The sequence below is a fragment of the Salvia splendens genome, chromosome 21, assembly GCF_004379255.2.
Source record: "Salvia splendens isolate huo1 chromosome 21, SspV2, whole genome shotgun sequence".
Taxonomy (NCBI): Eukaryota; Viridiplantae; Streptophyta; class Magnoliopsida; order Lamiales; family Lamiaceae; genus Salvia; species Salvia splendens.
The window spans coordinates 24,121,284-24,136,827 of NC_056052.1; the positions used below are offsets into that span (position 1 = coordinate 24,121,284).

Here is a 15,544-nt window from a genome sequence, read left to right on the forward strand (position 1 = left end):
ATCTCCATGCTACTGCATATCGGCAAGCAACAAATATTCCTTAGATTTTTCTTCCCACATTTCCATTCAATTAATCTCTTAAAAAATCTGAATGGCCTCTCTTTCCTCTACAACCCTCAGCCTCTCTCCGGCGGCCGGCCGTAGAATTCCATCGTCCTCGGCTAAGCTTCCCTTGCCGGAATGTTTCGCCACCAGTAAGTTCTATGTTCCGGTATCTATATATCATCTAATATAAATGGACAATTTTTAGTAATAAATAATTTATCTATTTTAATTTTGGCAGATGCATGGATGAGCAGCACTAAAAGCCTCTCTCTCACTTACCAACTCAATTCAAAAGTAGTTGCAGGTAAATTATAAACTAGCTTATCATTTAAAATATTTAATACATACATGTATATAATTACTGATTTGGATTTTCAATTTACAGTTGCAACAGTAGATGCTCCACAGGTGCAAGATCACGACGATTCCACTGTGAATCAAGGCCATGATGCGGTAACTACTAGCATTAAAAAACATTACAACTTATTTATTTAAAAATATTAATTAGTTATTTTCTTGTAGGTTAACAATATTGAGGATCCGATTGAATACATCAGAACGTTGTTGAAGACGACCGGAGACGGGCGCATAAGCGTGTCGCCCTATGATACAGCGTGGGTGGCGATGATCAAGGACCTGGGGGGACGTGACGCCCCAGAGTTCCCCTCCAGCCTGGAGTGGATCGTGCAGAACCAACTCCAGGATGGATCTTGGGGCGATCAGAAGCTTTTCTGTGTCTATGATCGCCTCGTCAACACCATTGCATGTGTCGTAGCCTTGAGATCGTGGAATGTTCACGATAACAAGGTCAAAAGAGGTAGGAAGCCCGTTCAATTTATCATTAAAAACACTTTATTATATATTTTTTTTATTTTTAATGATGAAATGTGTTTGGCGTTACTTGATTATAGGAGTGACGTACATCAGAGAGAATGTTGATAAGCTCACGGAGGGTAATGAGGAGCACATGACGTGTGGTTTCGAAGTCGTGTTTCCGGCGCTGCTTCAAAAGGCCAAGGGCATGGGTATCGAAGATCTTCCTTACGACGCGCCCGCAGTGCACGAGGTTTATCACACCAGAGAACAAAAGTTGAAAAGGTTAAACGTTAACCTAATCATAATTCAATATTATTATAAGAAATTAACAGATATATTACTTTAAATTAAGATGTCACAGGTGGAATTTAAAATAGTAGCAGGTAGAATAAACAATTACAAGTAGGAAGAAAATGGTTGTATGTTGGGTCAATTTACTCGCCTTATAGAACTTTCCATACACTAAAAGTTAGTACTACATGGCTGCTATATTTAATTAAATTCAAATGTCTATTTTCCATTGCAGGATTCCACTTGAGATAATGCACAAAATACCAACATCATTATTATTCAGTTTGGAAGGCTTAGAAAATTTGGATTGGGACAAACTTTTGAAACTGCAGTCAGCTGACGGTTCCTTCCTCACCTCTCCCTCCTCCACCGCCTTTGCATTCATGCAAACCAAAGATAAAAAATGCTACAAATTTATCAAAAACACTGTAGACACTTTCAATGGAGGAGGTAATTAAATACTAGTACATTATAATTAATTAATTATTCTAATTTTAGTTCTAATTATTTGGTTAATTACTCTGCAGCGCCACACACTTATCCCGTCGATGTGTTCGGAAGACTCTGGGCGATCGACCGGCTGCAGCGCCTCGGGATTTCTCGCTTTTTCGAGCCGGAGATTGCTGAATGCTTAAGCCACATCCACAAGTATACATACATGAACTTAATTTAAATTAATTAACATTTTTAATAAAATGATTAGAAAATTAAATTAATTATCAATTTGAATTGCAGGTTCTGGACAGATAAGGGGGTTTTCAGTGGGAGAGAATCTGAGTTTTGTGATGTTGACGATACATCCATGGGAGTGAGGCTTCTCAGAATGCATGGATATGATGTTGATCCAAGTATGTACTACATGTTTAATTATCAACTAGTACTGATTATTAATCTTCTTATTTTCATTCAAGTAATTAAATTAATTAATTAATTATTTTTTGGTCTACACAGATGTTCTGAGGAATTTCAAGCAGAAAGATGGCAAATTCTCATGCTACGGCGGGCAGATGATCGAGTCACCTTCTCCGATATACAATCTTTACAGAGCTTCTCAACTCCGGTTCCCCGGAGAGGAGATCTTGGAAGATGCAGCCAAATTTGCCTACGATTTCTTGAAAGAAAAGTTAGCTGATAATCTGATTTTGGATAAATGGGTTATATCCAAGCATTTGCCTGATGAGGTATCCATCACTCTTTCACTATCATTTATATTTTCTACTACAATTTTCCATCAAAGATAATTAGTATTATAGGAGAGAGATGCTATAGTTATAGAATTTAAGATCCAAGAACAAAAATTTTCAAATTTAGTTATTTTAATGATATAATTTTAAAAAATACTACTCCATATTAGATACTCCATATGATACAAAAATTAAAATACTTCAATTTTTTTTAATTACTGTGTCCCATAGGCATAGACCGTCACTAGGCCATGTGCATTGACTCTTCTTGAGCACGTAGTGGCATGCTCTCACGCTGCAACATTTAAGAGCATCCAATCAAAGCACGCCATGTGGTATTTTTTACGATTATAAATTTTTTTTATGCAAGTGTTAAAGTGATAAAAAGAACGTGAATAGTGTAACTTTTCAACGTTACTCATACCTTGGATTCATTAATAAATATAATTAAACTACAGATAAAGTTGGGGCTAGAGATGCCATGGCTCGCTACCCTACCTCGTGTGGAGGCCAAGTACTACATCCAGTACTACGCCGGCTCCGGCGATGCATGGATCGGAAAGACACTATACAGGATGCCGGAGATCAGCAACGACACGTATCACGACCTAGCCAAGACTGATTTCAAGAGATGCCAAGCGCAACATCAATTCGAATGGATCTACATGCAAGAGTATGCCCCAATTCACAAATTAATTCTGTGATTACACTTTCTTTTGTTAACTAATCACTAACTCAGATATCATTAACATTGGATTGAGCAGATGGTACGAGAGCTGCGGAATCGAAGAATTCGGGATAAGCAGGAAGGAACTTCTCCTTTATTACTTCCTGGCAGCCTCGAGCATCTTCGAGCTCGAGAGGACCAACGAGAGAATGGCGTGGGCCAAATCACACGTCATTTCTACGATGATCACTTCTTTCTTCAACAACGAAACTAGATCGTTTGAGGAGAAACAAAGCCTTTTGAATGAGCTTGGCAGCATAAACAGTGGGGAGAAAGAAGATGGGGCCGCGAGCATGGTTGTGGCGACCCTCACTCAGTTCCTCGGGGGATTCAACCGATACACCAAACGCCAGTTGAAAACCGCGGTGAGTAATTACTACTGGAGTAATATTTTATATAGTGCATTAGTCCTAAGTTACTTGTATAAAATAGTTTCTTCCATTTACAGTGGAGCGTGTGGCTAACGAAGCTGCAAGATGGTAAAGCAGACGATGCAGAGCTCCTAACCAACACATTGAACATCTGCGCGGGCCATAGGGAAGAGATACTCTCGCACAACGACTACAAAACTCTCTCCAACCTAACCACCAAAATCTGTCACCAGCTTTCTCTGATTCAAACACAAAAGGTAGATCTCAAACAGACACATTATTATGCATATAAAAGGCAATAATGAACTTGTTGTTGATATATACATGTTGTGATTATAGGAGATGGGAGGAGATGGGCATAACGCAGCCATAAAAAATAAGGAACTTGAACAAGACATGCAGCTGCTGGTGAAATTGGTGCTTGAGAAATCAGGGGGCATCAACAGAAATATCAAGAAAACGTTTATGGCAGTTGCCAAGACTTATTATTACAGAGCATATCATGCTGCCGACACTATTGATACCCACATGTTTAAAGTGCTTTTCGAACCAGTCGAGTGAATAGTTGTTTATATCGCCCTTGATCGGGAAAGAAATGTCACATAATCGTTTATTATTTTGTATAAATAAGTGCAATCAAAATAAACATTTATGTTTTTTTACGTCTACAAAAGTATTTTGATTGGATTATGAGAAATGGACTTTGTTAGTTGTCATTGAAAATGTGAAATAAAAATAAAACCCATGAAATGTTTCATGCTTAACAGGCCCACTAAAAAGCCCACTATATGAATTAAACGTGGCCCATAAAGTTGCAGTTAGGCTTAAAAGGCTATTCTTAAAGCCCTTTATAAGAATTAAACGCAGCAAACAAAGATAAGTAAGTTATCATGTGGCGCGCAACTTTGGGATCAAAATTTTATCATTTTATGTGGTATTTTTCTATGTGTATATAATTATGTAAAAATATGGTCTTACTAGTATGTGATATAATTTTGATGTATTTTGTACATATTAATTTGATGTTTAATTATCTATGGGAAATGATATGCTATGTAACTTATGTGAGCTTTTTATGCGAGCACCCGTCTTTGTTCGACATGCGATTTTATTCGTTTTGCGTTGTATATTTAGTTTGGTTCTAATACATTAAAAAATGTTATTGAAAAATTTTAATTTCACAAATTTCATAAAAATCAAAGTTCGATTTGCTAGTTTTCTCTATAACTTCAAATATATGAATAAAATAGCAAATCGAGCTTTGATTTTTATGAATTTTATAAAATTAAAATTTTTTATAATGATTTTTAATGTATTAAAATCAAACTAAATATATAAAAAAAACTAACACTGAATGTGTGTGGAACATGAATGGTGCTAGTACAAATCATGGTAAGATAATGGTGAAATTAAAATTCTAGTTTGAAGCGCCTCAAGTCCATATATAGATATTTTTCTGCGTGAATGGGATCTACTGTTCACTGGTTATGGGATTTTCTCAATTAATAATTAGATATGAGAACAGTTATTTTCTTTGGATGTACGATAAATATAATCAAATCAAGAAATAATTAATATATACACGTAACTTCTTAACAATTACCCAAAAACATAGTATAAATTTGCCTATATACCCAAATAAATTACACTTGAATGAGATCATCGAAGCATAGACATCTTCATTAATTACGCAGAATCTTATGATTTCTAAAATTTGTTACCGGAACAGGCCTTATTAATAAATTTGAAATCATTACTTTGACTGTATAGTAGAAAACATGAAATGCATGTTATAGAATATCTTATCTCACCATGTTTAAAAGTCAAATACATATACTAGCTATAAAAATAGAATCGTGTAAGAATGAAAAAAGGCAGTAGGCCATATGTAATTAGGGGTGGCAAATTGTGCGTGTCGGGTCGTTATCGTGTCGACACGGTAACAACAAACACGAACACGACCTGTTAAGAAAACCCCAAACACGAACACTACCCGCTACCCTCAGACACGAACACGACACGAACCCATTAACGACACGAACCATTTCGGGTCAACACGACACGATAACAACACGTATCGGAAAGTGATTAAATATTTAAATGATTTAAATGAGATATGACCATATGAGACTATGAGAGTCAATTTAATAAATATTGAAAAATGAAAATAATAAGAAATAATAATATTAAAATATTATTTGTTAACGGATAACACGAACCCGACACGAACACGTATTGTTAACGGATAACACGAACCCGACACGAACACGACATGAACACGACACGAAATTTTCGTGTCCTTAATGGGTCGACCCGATAAGGACACGAATCCAATAAGCTCTGACCCAAACCCATTAATTTCGTGCCGGTTCGTGTCGTGTTATCGTGTCGTGTCAAAAATTGTCAGTCATATATGTAATAAATAAATGGATATAAAAGAAGCGGTCTGATAAAAGATCCGCAAATTCAGACATATTGTCAAATAATATGTACCTCCTCCTACTCCGTCACTTAAATTTTGTCACATTTTTTATTTTCATTTGTCCCATAAAATTTGTCACATTTCAATTTTTTCCATTTTTTTTGTAGTGAACCTCATATTACACTAACTCATTCCAACTCACACTCTCCACTAACTTTTTCAACTAACTTTTCATTACATTTCTTAAAACTTGTGTCTAGTCAAAGTGTGGAAAATTTAAGAGACGGAGTGAATAAATACTCCCTCCGTCATAAGAGTCCCATTCTTTTCGGCGCGAGATTTAAAAAATGTAAGGAAAAATTGGTGAGTAAAAGTTAGTGAAATATGAGTCTCACTTATATATATTAGTTTTAAATAAAATAAGAGTAGATTGAGTTAGTAAAATGTGAGACCTATATATCATTTATAGTAAAAATGAACTGAGATTCCTATTCATCGACAGTAAAAAATAGTAAAACATGACTCCTATTCATTAATAGAAGGAGTACTATAAAAAAAATGAGAATAGAAAAATCTATGATTGTAATTGATAAGATATATTGTTCAATGATGGAGTACGGACTAAACAAGCCCAACAGCAGTGACGGCCCATCAGCCCAAAGCCCAAGGAAGAGTATCAGTTCGGCATTACCAAAGAGTTCGGCCCCAGCCTACAGCTCGGTAAAAGCCGACCAATCAAGCTCTACTCTCAGACCGGCAAAAGCTGCTCGGCAATAGTTCAGCAGTTCGGTCTCAGTATTTGACCGAACTGGGAGATAGTCAACTCATGTCAGAACCTCCACGATCTCCACTACACCCACGATCTATTTAGTGGTGTCAAGCAGTCATTAACTCATGCAGGATAGTGGGCCCATGCAGGATCGCATGACCTCCACGACATCCACAACCATCATTAGTGGTGATGCAAGCCACGATCTTAGTTCAATGTATAAATAGAACTTAGATCAGATAGATTAGGGGGACTCTCTCTCTCGCTCTCTAGAGATAAAATATCAAATAGCAAGTTTGTATTTGTAAGCTGTAGAAAACAGATCAAGCAATACAACTCTGCCCTCTTTTCTTCCCGTGGACGTAGATTTACTTCAGTAAATCGAACCACGTAAATTCTTTGTGTCGTGATCTGTATTTTCCTGCATTCACTAACATCAGAAATTCGCGGATTCATCATTCAACATAAAATATCGACAAGACATCAACATCATTAAATTTTAAATCACGTTGTCGGCTAAGAAAAGTGGACCAACGAAATATATTACCAATAAAATAATACTATAGTCAAGGAATGGTTGTATTAACATATATATATACCATAACCAATGGTTATTAGACGGCATTATATTAAATTTCGAAAAAACCAGAATATAATAATTTAGGTAATAAAGTTGTTTATTGATTGTTTAAAATAATTATATTCACTAAATTGCTAAAGTAAGTACTCCAACATTTTGCATGAACAGATTCCAACTTCTGGGATCTCTTGAATAGGTTTTGGACTTTTGGTATATGCATCAATCATGTGCTACACACTAACAAAAAATCACATGAATCACGGTTTATAGACTAGATAAAGTTCTCGTCTGTAACGTGACATGTAATGCATTACTTAATATATTATACTGTATAAAGCCTAATTATTCAAACGCCAAAAGAAAATAATTAAATAGATTCATAGACTAAATCCAACACGATCACATCTCCCGTCAACTCACGGTGCCTTCAAATTACAGTATATTCTAAAATAATGACACTTGGCCGTTTTTAAAGTTAACGAAAAAACGATCTTATCCCCCTAGCAAAAAAGTTTTAAAAACTCAGTATTTAAAAATAGTTTTTTATATTGACTCAAATGAGCTTATTCCTATATCGACACATTTTTACTTTTTGATACTTTCTTCAATTAATACACCACTTTTCTCTCCCCTGTTGAATATTCAATCTCTTTTTCTCTCCATTCAATATTTATCCACATTTTCATTCTTTAGTTATACACATTAACTAATCACTCTTAAAATCTTGTACGGAAACATTACAATTTTATTCGTTTGGTCAAAAATTTCTTGTCCATCTACATAACTGAACCACTAATTGACGATATGTGGTAGCTAATAATTAAAATCTCGTGCGGAAACATCACAATTTTATTCGTTTGGTCACAAATTTCTTGTCCATCTACGTAACTGTACCACTAATTGATGATATGTGACAGCTAATTAATTAAGTGTCCAGTCAAAGTAATTCACTTGAAATTTAACGCCACATTAGATCATAGTCTGCCAATAACTAAATATAAGGAGGCTAAAAACACCACATCAGCTCATCTTTCCAAGAAGAAAAAACAAAATAACTACAAAAAGAAGGCATATGAGCTCGCCTACCATAAAACTTAGTTTATAAACAAAATAATGTATAAAACGCAGTTTAAAAATAGATTTTTATATTGACTCAATAATAAACAAATAGAAAGAAAGATTTTCAAAGTAGCTCGCCTGCCATTTAAGGCCACCCGCAACAGCATCTCGTCTCGTTCCCAGCCCGCCAAGCGTCCCGTCCTGTCAAAACGGATGGCGAGCCGTCTCACCACGCTCCCGCGCGACGTGGCGCGCTCCGGCGCCATGCGTGACGCCCACTCGCCGGCCCGCGAGTGGGCATCGTCACGCTGACGTAATAAATCATTTTTTTAAAATTCGAATTTAAAAAATAATTCTAAAAAATCGAAAAACGGTAATATTACTGTTTTTTCTGCCGTTTTTTCTTTTTTTCATTTTTTTAATTTTTTTACTCTATAAATACTCCTAATTCATCCTCATTTCACACACAAATACACATCTATTCTTCCCAAATCATCTTCATTTCCTCTCCAATTTTCATTTAACCTCTCATCACAAAATGTTCGGCGACGGAAACTCTGGCTGTGGCGGCTGTGGCGGGTTTGACATCAACGCGTTCGACGACTGGGGGGGCATGTACAATGTCCTAGGTGGTGGTTCCGGTTCGTCGACGCCGGGCAGCTAGGGTTCGTCGACGCCGGGGGGTACCAACCACCCCATTTTGATGTGGATGCATACGCCCGTCCCTCCGCCCCGAGGTATTCGCAAGGATTATCCCAGATTCGGGAGGATTATTCGGTTGAACCCACACCGGAAGGAGGCCGAGGCGGTGGAGGAGGCCGAGGCGGTGGAAGCTCCAGGGTAGAGGCAGAGGCGGACGAGGAGGAGGAGGAGGAGGATCTAGGCCAGAATCCGTACAACCCCAAGGAAACGTTGGCTGTGTACAACGCCTGGATCAGCGTCTCGTACGATCCCATCGTCGGGAATCAACAATCCTGTAAGTGCTTCTAGGAAAAGGTCACCGAGGCCTACCACGAGATTAAGCCGAAGGGGTCCCGCCGCCGCACATTTAAGATGCCACGTTCTCACTTTGACCGAGTCGACAGAGAGGGCAAAAAATTCTGCGCCATCTACAAGAGTGAAGCGGCTCATTACCAAAGCGGAGCCACGGGAACCGACATTCTGAGGTCGGCTTTGCGAGTCTACTTCGACGACACCGCCAAACAATTCAAACATCTCGATGTTTGGGAGGTTGTTAAAGACGAGGAAAGGTGGGCTGGCAGTGTCCGGTCCAGCTCGGGCTCGACCTCGAAGCGCAAGAAGCACACGGCGGGTGGCCAATACTCGTCTAGTGAGGGCGGTTCGGGCAGCGACAAGAGTTGAGGGCACGACAGACGATGTCGGGGGGTCCTCCCGTGGGCGCCATCGGCCGCAAGGGAGAAATGCGGCCAAGGCGGGTAGAGGGAGGAGGGGTCGAGCCGAATAAAGCCAGGCGGGCTCGGGGGCACCCTCGAACTCCCTAATGTCCATGTACATGACCGCCACAATGGTGGGCACTTCCCGCATGACGCCTCCCCAAAACCAAGCCTATCTTGCCGGAATTGAGCTTATGGCTAGACAACTTGGTATTCCGCCTCCAGGTGGCTTCAGTGCACCTCCACCGCCTTCGGGGGATGATTCGCCGGTGGAGTAGTTTTTTTAATTTTCTATAAAATTGTATTTTAAATTATGTAATTTTTATTTTTTTAGGATTTTAATTATGTGTTTTTTTATTTTTTTGAATTTTAAGTTGTATTTTTATTTTATGTTGTAATTTTATTTTATTTTATTTAATGAAGTGTGTTTTTTATTAATTGAATTTGTTGGAAATAAAAATAAAAAATGAAAATGAATGAATAGTAATTTAAGAGATTGTTAAGAGACGGATAAGAGATGGAGAGTTGCAGGTTCTGTCCCTTAGTTAAGAGATCGTGTAAAAAGTATAGTGAGGCCCAAAAATAGTAATTTAAGAGACGGTTAAGGGACGGATAAAAAGCCGCGTTGCAGATCGGCTAAAAGTTTTTAAATCATACTATGTTCCTATTTGTCAACGACTCAATTATAAACAGTGACCTTCAACTTTTAGATTCTACCACAACATCAGTACATCACAATTTTATTCGTTTGGTCAGAAATTTCCTGTTCATCTGCGTAATAAACACACTGATTAACGACGTGTGACAGATAATTAACAAAGTATCCACTCTCCAGTCAAACTAATTTACTTGAAATTTCACGCCACATTATATTCCTGATAAAACAATTCCTGCTTCTAATGCAATAGTCAAGCATGGAATATATTATAAGACCTTTCCAAAAATGATTAAAACAAAATACTAACTATAAAAAGGAGGCATATATACACACATTACTACACAAGCTAGAAGTAGAAGAAAATGGATCCCCTCTTATCCTCTCTTCTCATTGCTCTATCCTTGGTCGGTTTAACCGGCTTTCTATTCCTCCGTTCGCGGAGGGGGCCTCGGTTCCCTCCGGGCCCCAGACCCCTCCCGGTCATCGGAAACTTTCACCAGTTAGGAAAAAAACCCTACGAAACACTGAGCCACCTCGCCAAAACCCACGGCCCCCTCATGTCTATCCGCTTGGGGAGCCTATACACGGTGATCGTCTCCTCGCCCGAGATGGCGAAGGAGCTCCTCCAGCGCCACGGCCAGGTCTTCTCCGGTCGCACCATCGCCCAAGTGATGCACGCACGCGACCTGAACAAGCTCTCCATGGCCTTCACTCCGGCCGGGAAGGAGTGGCGCGACAAGCGCAAGATCTGCAAGGAGGAGGTCTTCTCCGAGCGCAGCCTCGAGGGAAGCGAGGCCCTCCGCCAGGAGAAGCTGCAGCAGCTGGTGGAGCACGTGGGGCGCCACTGCGAGCGCGGGGATGTTGTGGACATCCACGACGTCCTGCTCGTGACAAACCTCAACCTCATGCTCACCACTCTCTTCTCCACCCGCTCCCCCGACTTCGAGTCCAAAACCACCAAGGAGTTCAAGGAGATCGTCGAGGTCATCGCTATCGCTGTCGCTGTCCCCAACTTCGCCGACTACTTCCCCATCCTCAAGCCCTTGGATCCGCAGGGGATCAAGCGCAAGGCTGAGTTATACTTCGGCAAACTCTTTGAGAAATTCGAAGGTTTTCTGAACGAGAGGTTGGAGTCGAGAAAGAATAACCCGGGGGGTCCCAAAGAGCAGGATCTGCTCGAGACGCTTGTCGATATCAGCCAAGGAACCGGCTACAACTTGACCACTGAAGAAATTCCTTATTTACTTTTCGTAAGTTTAGTCATGTTACATGTTGTTGGATATCAGTGGTACTCCAGGATCGATTATAAAATGTGTGAAACCAAAAATTTTGCAGGATTTATTTGTGGGAGGATCTGAAACGAACGCGACGTCGATTGAGTGGATTATGACTGAGCTATTGTTCAATCCGGATAAATTGAAAAGGCTAAAAGAAGAGATAAAAAGCGTGGTGGGAGAGAAGGGGCAAATAAGGGAGGCGGACATCGCGCGCCTCCCGTATCTGGAGGCGGTGGTGAAGGAAACACTTCGTTTTCACCCACCCGGGCCTCTCTTACTCCCTCGGAGATCAGAAGCCGATCAAGAGGTGAATGGTTATATGATTCCGAAAGGGGCGCAGATACTCTTCAATGTGTGGGCAATGGGCAAAGATCCGAGCATTTGGACAGATCCGGACACGTTTGAGCCCGAACGGTTCCTTGAAAAGAGGGTGGACTTCAAAGGGCAGCATTTCGAGCTCATACCGTTCGGGGCGGGGCGGAGAATATGCCCCGGAATGCCATTGGCGACCCGGATTCTGCAGATGACGACGGCGGTTTTGGTTCATAATTTTGAGTGGAGACTTGAGAAAGACAAGGATCACGCAGACCATAAAGGAGAGGTGCTTGGTGTGGCCTTGCGCAGAGAAACTCCACTAAGAGCTTTTCCCTTTAAAATTTAAGATTTGGTGATGTTCGTTACCAATATGTATGTTTAATTCAAATAAACAATTATGTGATTTTAATAATGTAAGGATGTTTAAATGTAAGAGGAACCAAAATTTTCGGTATTTGAAAAATTGGTGTACCGTGTGCTGCTCTAAACCCTAAAGCGAAAAATCATATAAACATCATTCTAATAGTTTTATTTATAGAGAGAATTGATGTGTTGCATGTGCGACTGAGATCGCTTATATGCCACGTACTGTGAAGTAGTACTATAGTTTTATTCCATATTTTATTTTCATTGTACTATTTCTAGTGGGGGAGGAAAATTAAGAAATCCATGACCCAAATCCCTCTTCCAACCGTCATCAAAATCCACCCCCAATTAACCCACATCCCCCTTATTCATTTTCATCAATTTTTGGAACTCCTCTCATATTCTTCACCTCTTCCTGTTTGAGGATTCCATTTGTATACTAAAAAAACACTAATGCAGCATGAAATTAAATTAAAGGTTAGGAAGCTGCGTGCCTAATTTCTTGGACTAATAATGCCAATGTTAATTGGTAGAGGGTTCTCTTTCGTAATCCATATCTACCTTCTCCGCTTCTTGTAGGGCCGCTGTTGTTTGAAGAATGTGAATTGAGTTGATAGCGATACAGAAAGTTTTGATGAACAAGTATTGTCTGTGTCAAAATACATTTATGAGAAGAAAGATAGGTGAATTTTGTCATTACAAAAAAAGGAGGAAACGCGGCAGCCGTGTCACGTCCCTTACAGATGTCGCTCAAAATTGACACGCGGCATATCACTTCTCTAGGGGTGTGCATTCGGGTTTCGGTTCGTGATGGGATACGGACTAAACAACTAAACAATAATTGCGAGCCCAATAGCAGTGACGGCCCATCAGCCCAAAACCCAAGAAAGAGTATCAGTTCGGCACAACCGAAGAGTTCGGTCATAGCCTATAGCTCGGTAAAAGTCGACCAATCGAGCTCAACTCTCAGATCGGCAAAAGCTGATATCAGTTCGGCACAACCAAAGAGTCCGGTCACAGCCTATAGCTCGGTAAAAGCCGACCAATCGAGCTCAACTCTCAGATCGGCAAACCCATCAGCCCAAAACCCAAGAAAGAGTATCAGTTCGGCACAACCAAAGAGTCCGGTCACAGCCTATAGCTCGGTAAAAGCCGACCAATCGAGCTCAACTCTCAGATCGGCAAAAGCTGATCGGCAAAGTTCAGCAGTTCGGTCTCAGTATTCGACCGAACAAGGAGATAGTGGACCCATGCAGGATCTCCACGACCTCCATTATACCCACGATCTATTTAGTGGTATTAAGCAGTTATCAACCCCACTACCAGGGCTGCAAACCACGATCTTAGTTCGAATGTATAAATAGAACTTAGATCAGATAGACCAGGGTTAAGCTCTCTAGATCCTGAATCTTATAGCAAATCAGTATTGTAATCTGTAAGCGAGACCAAGCAATACAAATTTGCCCTCTTTTCTTCCCGTGGACGTAGATTTACCTCAGTAAATCGAACCACGTAATTTTCAGTGTTGTGATCATTTATTACTTGCATTTACTCCCATCAAAAATTCACCACATCATCACTGGCGCCGTCTGTGGGAAACAGAGAACCAAAACTGTGATAAAAGCGAGTTTTTGATCCTTTTCTACCAAAAAAAAAATGCGTACCAGATCACATAATACCCATACTTCCGTCCGTGATGAAGGTGAGGAAGCTAGTCCAGTCCATAGGTCTGGAAAACAGCCTCTGGAGAAATCTGCCTCCAGTTCTCACGGTGAAGGAACAAACCACTCAAAAAGTCATCGCACCGAGCCTCCCCAGCAGCTCGCTTTGAATGAGGCTGTCAAGTTGTTCTTGGCTGAGAAGCAGGATGAGTTCCTAACATTCCTGCAAAAGAGCCAGAAGCCGGAGAAGAAAACAGCGGATTCTCCCTCCCCCTCCAGACATGAAAGTCACTACCGCAGTAGTGTCGCACCTTCCAGGAGAAAGAATCCTCACCACCGACATGTTCCTTCTCCTCCTTGTTACCGAAATCACAGGAGAACTCCATCTCCACCATACCGGAGAGATGTCGGATTCGCTATGTATGGAGCGCTGAAGACTCCATTCTCGGATGATATCACCAGAACTCCATTGCCACAGAATTACCGAACTCCGTCAATGACTTATGACGGGTTAGTGGATCCTCATGATTTCCTGGGACGCTATCAGTATAATATGGCGAACCAAGGTCTCAATGAGGTTCACATGTGTAAGCTGTTTCCCGAGCTGCTTATCGGGAACGCAAGAAGGTGGTTTGACAGCCTCCCTCAAGGGAGCATTAGATCTTACAGAGATCTAATGGATGCTTTTCACAGGAGATTCTTCCAGAAAGCGGAAGCCCGAATCACTTCGGCTCAGCTGCTTTCTATACGTCAAGGTCGCGATGAAAAAATTAGCGACTTCATGACGAGATTCCACAAGGAATGCCTACAAGTAGATGATCTCAATGATCTACTTGTCATTTCGGCATTCCAAAATGGAATTCTGCCCGGAGCTCTCTACAGAAAGCTCGTTGAGTGCAGTCCGCAAACAGCTCAAGAGATGTGGGACATTGCGGACCAGTTTTCTCGTGCCGATGAGGCGGACCGTCGAAAACGGTCTTTAGACAGCTCATCCAGAGGAGACAAAAAGAAGCCCGATCATAGCGATCAGGGGCTTCCTCGCCGAACTCCTTTTGAAAGAATTCAAAGGGCACCGGTACAAGGCAGATTGGGACCACGTCTCGATCTTGAGAAACCGCCCGCTCAGTTCGTACCATTGAACAAGTCGAGAGCGGAAATTTTCGAACTGCATTCTGATATGTTCGAAAAACCAAAGCGGATGACGAAATCAGCCACGCGCCGAAGTCAGGATACGTACTGCTCCTACCATCAAGACCACGGTCACGATACCGAGGAGTGCCGAAATTTGGCAGCAGGTATTGATGTTCTTGTGAAAGCAGGGACGTTAAAAAAATACCAAAGCAAGCTGCCGAAGAAGAATAAGAAACAGAGAGGTGCGAACTGCGCTCCTCAGGATCCTAAAAGGCAACAGGATCCCGAAGACGATGACGAGCCGCAATATGACGGAGTAATCCAGACTATTGACGCTCTCCCAGCCGGGAAGACTAAGTCGTCTCTAAAAGCAGAACGCAGAGGCGTCAATCGAGAGGAGCCTATGCATAAAAGGCTGAAGAAGGAGGAAGTAATCACGTTTTCAGATGCAGATCCCGTCCCGGCCATTTCTCCTCAT

The 15,544-nt window shown here is 40.8% G+C and overlaps 2 protein-coding genes across 2 annotated transcripts; both read left to right on the forward strand.

Annotated features, from left to right (window-relative positions):
* Positions 1 to 4,096, forward strand: LOC121785344 (copalyl diphosphate synthase CPS1, chloroplastic). Its single transcript, XM_042183726.1, has 13 exons — positions 1 to 194; positions 284 to 349; positions 431 to 498; positions 568 to 862; positions 957 to 1,143; positions 1,388 to 1,602; positions 1,680 to 1,800; positions 1,888 to 2,000; positions 2,104 to 2,333; positions 2,795 to 3,009; positions 3,101 to 3,428; positions 3,512 to 3,691; positions 3,774 to 4,096. The coding sequence occupies exons 1-13, from the start codon at positions 92 to 94 to the stop codon at positions 3,993 to 3,995; spliced, it is 2,343 nt and encodes a 780-aa protein (XP_042039660.1). The 5' UTR covers positions 1 to 91; the 3' UTR covers positions 3,996 to 4,096.
* Positions 4,097 to 10,652: 6,556 nt separating this feature from the next.
* LOC121783532 (ferruginol synthase-like) lies at positions 10,653 to 12,371 on the forward strand. The gene is made up of 2 exons (XM_042181629.1): positions 10,653 to 11,566; positions 11,652 to 12,371. Exons 1-2 carry the CDS (start codon positions 10,679 to 10,681, stop codon positions 12,252 to 12,254), a joined length of 1,491 nt encoding a protein of 496 aa, XP_042037563.1. The 5' UTR covers positions 10,653 to 10,678; the 3' UTR covers positions 12,255 to 12,371.
* The last annotated feature ends 3,173 nt before the right edge of the window (positions 12,372 to 15,544 follow it).

Excerpts from the sequence above, each read along its gene's own strand:
- LOC121785344 (XM_042183726.1), top strand. The coding sequence starts at position 92 with ATGGCCTCTCTTTCCTCTACAACCCTCAGCCTCTCTCCGGCGGCCGGC. Across the intron at positions 3,010-3,100 it reads GAATGGATCTACATGCAAGA|ATGGTACGAGAGCTGCGGAA; the intron begins GTATGCCCCAAT and ends TGGATTGAGCAG. Across the intron at positions 3,692-3,773 it reads CTCTGATTCAAACACAAAAG|GAGATGGGAGGAGATGGGCA; the intron begins GTAGATCTCAAA and ends TTGTGATTATAG.
- LOC121783532 (XM_042181629.1), top strand. The coding sequence starts at position 10,679 with ATGGATCCCCTCTTATCCTCTCTTCTCATTGCTCTATCCTTGGTCGGT. Across the intron at positions 11,567-11,651 it reads AAATTCCTTATTTACTTTTC|GATTTATTTGTGGGAGGATC; the intron begins GTAAGTTTAGTC and ends AAAATTTTGCAG.